Genomic DNA, 10,728 nt, shown 5'->3' on the forward strand with positions numbered 1-10,728 from the left:
CCCCCGTTTTTTTTCTCTACCTGCTCAAAAGGGAAAGGCCTCTCAATGAGGAACACCCAATTTGGGAATCAAGTAAGACTGATATAACTCTTAAACCAAAATTATCATCAACAACAAAACCCCAACAAATTGTTATTAACAGCAGCAACAAAGCCCTCAATAGTTGACCAGTTAATTAGTAATGACTGAATAGTGTCAGGCACTAAGGACTAGAGCATATATTCTCCTTCCTTTGTTGGAACATCCACTACTCAGAGATCTTCTTGTCCAGTGACAATTCTTTATGTTCCTCATGTCTAGTTTATCATGAGCCCCTTTTATCTCCCAATAAGCCCCTAGTAGAGATCTGGTACATAGGAGACATGCAATAAATAAATGATTATCGTCCTACAATCAAATCAACTTTTCAGTTTTATTTGGAGCACAATTTTCCCCCTCAAAATCCTGATAATTGAACAAAATTGGCTTGTTAGCCAAGTAGTTGACATTTATTTACATTTCTTCAATATCCATTTGATTGTGTCATACTTTTTTTTTTTTCTAAAGGAAATCAACTTTATATTTTCCTCTTCCTTTCTCTCTGCCCCTGCCTGCCCTCCCCCTCCCCCCCAACAGGTCCAGCATGCCAGCAAACAGATCAGTGCTGAGAAGCAGTACAAAGGGATCATTGATTGTGTGGTGAGAATCCCCAAGGAGCAGGGCTTTCTCTCCTTCTGGAGGGGTAACCTGGCCAATGTGATCCGTTACTTCCCCACCCAAGCTCTCAACTTCGCCTTCAAGGACAAGTACAAGCAAATCTTCCTGGGGGGCGTGGATCGTCATAAGCAGTTCTGGCGCTACTTTGCTGGTAACCTGGCTTCCGGTGGGGCAGCTGGGGCCACCTCCCTCTGCTTTGTCTACCCGCTGGACTTTGCTAGGACCAGGTTGGCTGCAGACGTGGGCAAGGGTGCTTCTCAGCGTGAGTTCAGTGGTCTAGGCGACTGTCTTAGCAAGATCTTCAAGTCTGATGGTCTGAAGGGTCTCTACCAAGGTTTCAGCGTGTCCGTCCAGGGCATCATTATCTACAGGGCTGCCTACTTCGGAGTCTATGACACTGCCAAGGGTGAGTGGGAGTCCGCAGGGTGGGGAGGAGGATGGGGTGTGGAGAGGATATATCATAAAGTACTGTATTTATTTATCTTGTTTTTTTCATAGTCCCTGGGCTAAACTGAAGCTTCTGAATAATGAGGTGATACGGGGTAGATTAATTAAGAACCATGGGGTTCCCTTCTTCCTCTCTTTACTGAATTAAACTTTGGCCTTGAGTTATCCCAAGAGACAGGGGAAACCTAACTTGCTCTTAACACAGCTGTATCACTTACCAGAGTTTAATGTGGAACAACTTTTAACACACCCTGCCTTCTGGGAAGAACTCTGGCTATCCTGGATCCAGAGGAGGCAGCTACCAGCTTTGGTTAGCTGCCTCATTATTAGTGAAGCATCTCTACCAGGGAGGGACAGATGTGGAGTTGCATTGACTTCATCTCTCCTTTTGCTGAGCTGGTGTGAGGGATCACTTCGTAGCATTTGGCTTGTCTCTGCCCACAGGGATGCTGCCTGACCCCAAGAATGTGCACATTTTCGTGAGCTGGATGATTGCACAGAGCGTGACAGCGGTCGCGGGCCTGGTGTCCTACCCCTTTGACACTGTTCGTCGTAGGATGATGATGCAGTCTGGTCGGAAAGGGGGTAAGTCTGAGCCTTCTAATTTAAACCTTCCTTGTTTTGCCCCTGAAGAGAATAGCATCACTTCTTTCATTATTTCAGTCTTCATTATTATGAATTAATTCACACTATTCGATAAGAAGGGTTGAGGGAAGATAGATATCATTAATTCCCCATCACATTTACTACAAGGAGTCCTGATGGTGCAGTGACTAAGTGTTTGACTGCTAACCAAAAGGTCAGTGGTTCAAACCCACTCTGAGGGAGAAAGATGTGGCAGTCTGCTTCTGTAAAGGTTTACAGTTTTGGAAACCCTATGGGGGACAGTTCTTTGTCCTTCAGAGTCTCTATGAGTTGGAATCGACTCAACAGCAGTGGAGTTGTGTGTGTGTGTGTGTGTGCTTTACAAAAAAATATTTACAACTATTTTTTTTAAGAATTATTTTTTATTTAAGGGATTATGTAGACATAAAAAGGAGGCATTAAGAGGTGACTTTAACTAAATATTTAGGATTAGAGGCCTTAGGCCCTCTCCTGCTATAGCCAGCTTGCAGAAACAAGGGGAGAAAATTGAAATAATTAACTAGTCTGTTGAAAAATAATTCTTACTTCACTTATCTGTTAGTGGGTTTAGGACACTTTAGCTGGCAGGGGATTCAGCAGTATAATAGAAAAAGGTTTGGCTTTTCTAGGTTAGAAACAGCAAATAGCCATTTTTTTTTTTTTTGTGGTGGCAATTTTGTATCATTTGGCTTCTTTGAACTATATTCTTAGACAGTATGATCTAAGAGTAGGCCTCAGTTTTCTCCTCCATAAAAACGGGAACACATAGCCAATACTCCTGCTCTGCTCGCTTCCTCTTTTAATAGTCTCACAGTTCTGTGAACTAATGGGTTAATTGCCCCAGTTCTTCACTTGATCTTGAAATAAAGGAGTAGGAAAGTCAAGAGACTCTAACAGTTATGCAAGGAATGAAATGTCCAGTTGAATGCTACATAGAACTGGGGCTGTAAGGCCCAAGTGACCTTCATTTTTAAAACTGATAACATTCAGTACAGATGCCTTTCAGAGGAAAGTCTCCCCCACCTCCACCCCAGAATTATGGAGCCTTCCTGTACCAATGTTTGTTTTCACAGCTGATATTATGTATTCTGGGACACTTGACTGCTGGAGGAAGATTGCAAAAGATGAAGGAGCCAATGCTTTCTTCAAAGGAGCCTGGTCCAATGTACTGAGAGGCATGGGCGGTGCTTTTGTATTGGTATTGTATGATGAAATCAAGAAATATGTCTGATGTAATTAAAACCCATGTTCACTGGTTCCAGATCCATTGTGTGGTTTAATAGACTTTTCCTAGGACAAGTGAAAAGACAGATCTGGGATGAAACCAGACTGAAAGGAATACCTCAGAGAAAAAACGAAAACAAAACAAAACAAAAAAATACTTCATTGAGTGTTCATTAAACCACAGATGTATTTTGTATTTATTTTACATTTAAAGTTCCACAGCAAATATATAATAACTTACCATACTTGTACAATTAACTAAAGAACTGATAATGAAGACAATAACTGAATGTAAAACGTTAATAAAGACCACTTAATGCATGTCCTCTAATTATTCACTTAGTGAATTTTTATTAATTGTTAAATGAATTCTCTAAGTATGATTATAAATATATAGCTTGTATCATGAATAGTTTCTAAATCGATGTCCGGGCTTCTAAATGTCAGTTGTTGTACTGAGTATGCATTGCAAGTACCTTCAATGGGATAAGTTCTAGTTTTCAAACTAAAAGCAGTTTATTCATGATATCTCTTTTAGCTTACCTCATAAGATGTTACTGTGGGCTTTGGAAGTGATAGCATAACCATGGGATTACCCTTCATTCTATGCACTTTCAGGCATACTTCAGAAATTCGAAAGCTTTAAATCACACAGTCCAAGAATTTTGCATGATAAGGTCCGTGGGTTGTACAAAGGGCTAAGTATTAACTGTGAACCAAATGATTGGTGGTTTGAACCCAATCAGAAGTGCTCAGGAGATAGACTTGGCACTCTGCTTCCAAATGGCTATAGCTTTGCAAACCCTATCTGCATACATGGAGGTTGTCAAGAGTCAGAGTGGACTGGGTGGCAATGTTCAGTTTTTGTCGTCTCAGGGACTTGAAAACCTAGAATTTTTATAGCAAGTGAAGAGTATTCACTGAAAATGAATTATCAAGCTAGTAATAAAATATGTTTAGCTTTATGGAGTCCTGGTGTGGGTGGCACTGGGATAAAGCACTGGACCACAAGTTCGGTTTGAACTGCAAGATGGGCGATTCAGATTCCCCAGCCACTCCTTGGAAACCCTACACAGGGTTGCTATGAATCAGAACCGACTCAGTGGCACTTAACAACAACAGCAGTAAGTTTTGTGGAAAATTAAAGAGAGAGATGAGCCTGACCTGAAAGAAGCTTAAATGACGGTGTGGGTAAAATGGCATTTGTTGAATCATGTAATGTTTCCTACAGTGGATCTTGGTCAAGTAGTACTAGAAGTAAGCAGAGATGAAATGATAGGAAGGAGTGATAGGAAGTGGATTATGAAAGACAGTAACTGTATTTAGCCATATGGGTATAGAAAACATCTGTCAGTACATCTTTTCTCTCACAATTGATCAAAACCTAGAGAAAAAAGTTGGTTTTAGGTTTGACTTTCAGGTTTGTGAGCATGGGGAATATAATTTTAAATGGGAAAGTAAACACTTTGGGTCCAGAAAAAGACCCAACAGTTAAATAATCCTACTTTACTGAGAGTGACTTGTAGAAAACAAGTCCTTATATTCTAGGCAAAACTTAAAAAGCAGGCAGGTGTCTTTTGTGTGTTTTTCCTGGTGGGTGATTTTGGGGGTGTGGTGACTGTACTTTCAGTTTTTCACCCTTCTCGCCAAGCTCTTCCATCTGTCTACTCTCTCCTGGCCCACCAATGAAAAGCCTGTTGCCTCTGAGCCTCTCACAATGCTGTGACCACAATAACCATTGTATTGTACCTTTCCAAGAGTATTCAAACTTAATCTAACAGATAACTCTGCCAATGGAAAAGGCTAAAAAGATCTCTTAATCCTATCTCCGTAAAGCCAGGCAACAATTGTGTGTGCTTAGGGCCTTACAGATATGTTGGTCTAACATCGCTTTTCATCTCAAAGGTGAGACGAATGATCAAAATTCTGTTGTTATTGGAGAGAAGAGAGAGCAGGACAAGTTACTAGGATAAATACTTCCAGAGTTTTCAAGCCTCATACTGTAGAGCAGGGGCAGAGAACTATTTTTTCTGCCAAGAGCCATTTGGATATTTATAACATCATTTACAGGGCACACAAAATTACCAACTTAAAAATCAGCCTGCTATATGTGGATGGCTGGAACTGCATTTGCCTTGGCAGGGCCAAACCAAATGATTTTGCAGGCCAGATGTTCCCCACCCCTGCTTTAGAGTGAAGAAGCTAAGGAAAGCAGTTAGGAATGATAAGAATGAATGAACCATAATCATGATTGTTTCCTACTGTCTGTCTTGGCATGGAACAGGAGAGGAGAAGATACGAACATTAAATAGGGCACACCTCTTCTACATTTGTGCTAAGGTTACCTACCTCTAATGTACTTGAGGAAAGGTGATTTGTCTTAAAGAGCCCTGCTGAGTCAGCTCCTCACTACAGCTGCTTCATTTACGAGAACTGACCCTCTGCTACAATGCTGTGGTCCAGCAGACAGCAGAGGGGCAAGCAGTGCTTCTCTTCTTTTTATCGATGCCACATCATCTTCAGTCTACAGAGCTATTGTGCAAAGCAATATCATGATATGCTTGAAGGTCTGGGGAGATGAAAGGGGTTTACTTGAAGGTGGTGATTAGCTGCCGTCCAGTGACCCCATGTGTGCAGAGTACAACTGCTCCCTAGGGTTCTTATGGCTGTGACTTTTTGGACGATCACCACAACTATCTTCCAAGGAGCCTCTGAAGGGTTAAAACCACCAACCTTGCAGCTAGACAAGTGCTTAAATTAACCTTTTGCTTAACCTTAGGGACTCCAACACCAAGATAGGAGTCCTGGTGTGGCACTGCAAAATAATGCACTAGACCACAAGTTTGGTGGTTTAAATCTACCAGCTGCTCCTTGGAAACCCTAAGCAGGATCGCTATGCACCAGAACCGACTTAACTGCACTAACAATACTACCATCAAGACAGGAGCCCTAGTGTGGTGCTGTAGGATAAGCACTGGACTTTAAAACACAGGACCAGCAATTCAAACCAATCAGCCACTCTCAGAAACCCTATACAGGGTCGCTATGAGTCAGAACTGACAGAATTCAAGAACAACAAAATGAAGGTAACTCAGAATTAAATGTCAGAATTGGGTTCCCTCCTGGTGTGGCATTGTGGGTCAAGTACTGGACTGCAACACTGGTTTGAAGCACAAGGGCAGGGGTTCAAACTCAACAGCTGCTCCTCGGAACCCCTATACAGGATTGCTGAGTCAGAATCGACTCAACCAGGGATCTCTCACTAGCTCTCCTTTCCCACACTTCCCCTAAATGCACCCTTCCTCTTGCCATCCCTTACCAAAATAAGTCCTTTTCCTTTTTTTTTCTTTCCTCCCTCATAAAGCCTCACCTATAGGCATTTGTTTTTAGTCCTTTTATTTCCTTAAGTGCATGCAAAAAATTAGAAAGAATGGCATCTTTTAATTCCATTTTCCACAACTTTTTTGAAGCCCCCTCATATCCTATGAGTAAACCCATAAAGGTAATAATTGGGGGGTAAATTAAATGTCCTGCCACAATTATTTCATTAGTTCTCAATTAACTGGATAATTGCTGCCATTCAATTTTACTCTGAGTTAATCTTAGAGTAACTTGAGTTGAGGCAATATTTACTAAATAATACAATGTGCAAAGCTATGAGGGGCTCTAATAAGCTCTACAAGATCAGTAGTTTCAGCTTTCTCACTGTGTTATCCCTGGAGCCTCAAGAGTGCCTGAAACTGACCCAAAACCAAACTGATTGCCATCAAGTCAATTCTGACTCAGATCAACCCATAGGGTTGCCAAGCCTGTAAATCTTCACAGAAGCAGACAACTGCATCTTTATCCCAAAAAGCAGTTTGAATCGCTGAGAATTTTAATCACTGTCACCAGGGTTCTTTGATAGTACGTGGTGGTGGTGGTGGTGGTGGTGGTGTGCAGTCAAGTTGTCATAGCGACCTGTATAGGGTTTCTGAGACTAAATATTTATGGGAGCAGAAAGCCTCATCTTTCTCCCACAGAGTGCCTGGTGGACTTGAACTGCTGACCTTGCGCTTAGCAGCACAATGTATAACCCACTAAGTTAATGTTGTTAAGTGCTGTTGAGTCAATTCCCACCGAAAGCGACCCTGTATAGGGCTTCCAAGGAGCGGTGAACTTGAACAACCAACCTTGCAGTTTAAACCAACTTTGCAGTCCACAGAGCCACTACACTAGGGCTCCTACACTGTTTAACACATGTTGAATGTAAGAATGAATGAGAAGAAACAGTGTATCATGAGTAGAGACAAAGAAGTTGGAGAATAGTTGACTAGAGGCAAAAGTCCTGCAGTATGGGTGAATACTGAACATGCTAAGTATTGTGGGTAGATAAGCATGTTGTTGTTGCTAAGTGCCTTAGAGTTGGTTCTGACTCATAGTGACCCTGTATAGGGTTTTTGAGGAGTGGCTGGTGAGCTTGAACCACCGAATTTACGGTTCAAACTGACCTTGCATTCCAGCACATTAACCTGCAGCACCACACCAGGACTCCAAGTGTATTGGAGCCATATAATAAAATGCATAAAAACGCATGGCTGCTTACAGTAGCCTTAAATTCATACTTCAAGTCCTTAAGACAAAGTTTTACAAAGTCCCCCATGACGTAAATTTTTATTTACTTACTCCTTGGCCTTTCTTATCAATTTTTATCAATCCATGATAAAGTACTATTAGAACGTTTACATTATAGTACATTAAAATATATCTTTAATCACATAAGACATTTTACATGGTTTTATGTGCTCCACTTTAAAACATTTTGTAGTGCTTCACTAAAGCAGCTGTAAGCATTTTTATTATACTTTAACATACCCAGCTTTCATAATCATCAATGAACACAATATGCTGAGTGGCACACTCTGGTCTCACATTAACCTAAATGCTGAGACAGATGCAAAAGCACGTGGTTCATGCTCTCAAGGAACTTCTTTTGCTTTATTTGGTAGTAAAACACAGACTAAAGTCAATCCATGAAAGCATGTGGTTTAAGTACCAAACCATGTGATATTGTTATTGTTGTTAAGTGCCATTGAGTTGATTCCGACCCATAGTGACCCTGTAGAGGGTTTTCCAAGGAGCGACTGATGAGCTTGAACCACCAACCTTGCAGTTCAAACCAACTTTGCAGTTTAGTGCATTAACCCACAGTGCCATACCAAGACTCAAACCATGTGATATATACCCTTATATCAATGCTTCCTAACTTTTCTCTAGCTAAAACCTTACTTTAGTAATCCAGATATGCGGTGATAAGGTATGGTTTAGAATGGTAACAATGAAAATGGAGGGTGCATTGTATTTTGAAGAATGGACAGGACATGATACAGACACTGAAGAAAAACGTTAAGGAGAATGCCAAGGTTTGATGTCATGTTTGGCGACAGGCAGGGGGTGGGGGGTGGGCGGGATGGATAGCCTTGATTGGCAGTAGGTTATCAGGATCTGTAACTTCAATTTTGGATACAGTGAAGTAATAATTTTGGATACAATGATTTGAAGTAAAATCATTCAGAAGGGATCCTGAAATAAAGGCCTGTGTATAGGCGAGAATAGAAAACTGGAGCTAGAAACTTGGGACACATAAACAATAGAAGCATTTTTATAAACAGGCCCCAAGAATCAATAAAATGAGTTTAAAAATGGAGAAGACCTGCCTATAACTGATTGGAATACCTAAAATGGGGCTATAACATGCCCAGTGAAGGAGGCTTCCTGTGGAGCCTCTGCATTACATAAGACTATAGGTGGAATCCAGAACCCCATTCAGAATCTTCTGAGGTGGGAAATTTCCATTGGAAAGGACAAGCAGACCATCCTGGAGGAGCTAGAAGAACAGAAGATACTTCTTGAAAGAAAGACCGACAGGAAAAATACAAAAGAATAATGACAGCCTAATGGACTACTAAAAGAACAAGCAAGTAGCTCGCCGAGGAGACATCAAGGTAAGCAGTCGGGTTCCCCTCAGAGCAAACCCCCTTCCAAGACTAAGACTCAATGGGAATACATGCACAGACATGTGCTCTGACTGGTGACCACACTGGTCACCAATAAGGGGAAGTGAACAGCAATGAAGCTGCTAGATAAGTCCAACCACGTTCAATAGACTCCTGTGAACCCTGGTGGAGACCTGGTTGGCCAGAAGTTTGGCAAGACCTGGGGACTCCTGGGCCCAGAGTCAGTGACATAGCCACAGAGGACTAGAGTGGAGCATCCAGCTGATAAGAAGAGAGAGCATATGCACAAGAACACACACATTTGCAGATAGTACCCACTTGACTTGGCTTCAATGGCTGGATGATCAGCACTCAACTAGAAGAAGAAAGAAGAAAAAAAGAGTAATCTGACACAATTTGATGAACTTGACCTACACCTATGGATGCAGTAGCTCAAAAGAGGGAACAAATCTTTACAGCGAGGATTGCTCCCAGCCCCTCGATACACAGGGTGGACAGGGATCGGCAACTTGGAGATTGGCTACCCAAAATGTGGGGGCTACAAAGGCAAGCTGGTTTACAAGCTTTCAAGAGGGAGCCTAGATCCAGAGAGCACGGAGGAAGGTAGAATCTCCACTGAGTAGTATCCAATCTGTCTGGGTGGGACTGTTGAAAGGATATGGGGATAGCACTCATGTGGCACAATAGTAAATAATTGCTATCAGGACTGACTGTGAGGGTTGGAAATGTAAAGGTAGATGTTTTGTAGCAAAAGGAAGGAAGTGGTTGACTTTGCAGGAGCGGAGGACCCTGGGACCATCAAGGGACAAGAGCGTAGTACGGGACCCTAAGCAGAGAAACAGCGATGCCAGAGATGGAGGAAGAGAGATGACATGGAGAGATGGAGTGGCTGGGGAGTCTAGACCCAGAGAGGGAGAGGGGCTGTGTGCTTAGGACCAGGGGGACAGGCTTGCAGGGTATACCCTTTGGTTGGTTGATGATGCATGGAGGGGACTGTAACCATGGCAATGAAACAATATACGACAAGATGAACGTAAAGCTAATGTTCTTCCACGTAAACTATCACATAATTCATAATAAAACAGTAAAAAAACAGAGAAGACAACCAAGATAACCTGGGAGACGAGTCATCCTTAGGGGTTGAAGAGACAGATGTGGTGAAAGTCACCAGGGCAAAAGCCAGAGAACAAAGAACTGAGGCAATTTTAGGGAGTCATCAAAGTAAAAGAACAAGATGCTGTGGAGTTTATTCTGACTCACTGGGACCCCATGTGTATCAGAGTAGACTGTGCTCCAAAAGGTTTTCATGGCTGTGCCCTTTTAGAAGCAGACTGCTAAATCTTCCAAGGCACCTCTCAGTAAGTTCAAACTGCCAACCTTTTGGTTAGTAACTGAGCACTTAACAATTTCCACTGCCCACGGACTGACTCTTCCTCAAAGTAAAATAAAGGATTATTTCACAGAGCGTCGATAATGCCAACAGTTAGTAGTCCAGTGCTTATCCTGCAGCGCAACAGCAGGGCTCAATTAAGGCTATACTTTAAGAAACGTATCACCTTCAATGTATTCATTAAAAAAGAAGGCTAAAGAGCAATGAATTAAGTATTCAGGAAGTTAGAAAAAAAAGCAAATTCAAAGTTGAAACTACAAGGAAATAATCAAGGTAACAGAATTGATGAAAAACAGAATCAACAATGCCAGGTAAAATGGATATCTACATGTGAAAGGCAAACTTCTAGAA

General features: G+C 41.8%; 1 protein-coding gene across 1 annotated transcript in view; it reads left to right on the forward strand.

The window, feature by feature from the left end:
• Nucleotides 1-3,025, forward strand: part of SLC25A4 (solute carrier family 25 (mitochondrial carrier; adenine nucleotide translocator), member 4) — a 4,168-nt gene extending 1,143 nt beyond the window's left edge. The window contains exons 2-4 of the mRNA XM_006834436.1: nt 616-1,102; nt 1,588-1,728; nt 2,841-3,025. Coding sequence (XP_006834499.1) covers nt 616-1,102; nt 1,588-1,728; nt 2,841-2,998 — 786 coding nt within the window. The 3' untranslated portion in view covers nt 2,999-3,025. The remainder of the gene's footprint in view (nt 1-615; nt 1,103-1,587; nt 1,729-2,840) is intronic.
• The last annotated feature ends 7,703 nt before the right edge of the window (nt 3,026-10,728 follow it).

This window comes from Chrysochloris asiatica, unplaced genomic scaffold (genome assembly GCF_000296735.1).
Source record: "Chrysochloris asiatica unplaced genomic scaffold, ChrAsi1.0 scaffold00011, whole genome shotgun sequence".
NCBI classification, from domain to species: domain Eukaryota; kingdom Metazoa; phylum Chordata; class Mammalia; order Afrosoricida; family Chrysochloridae; genus Chrysochloris; species Chrysochloris asiatica.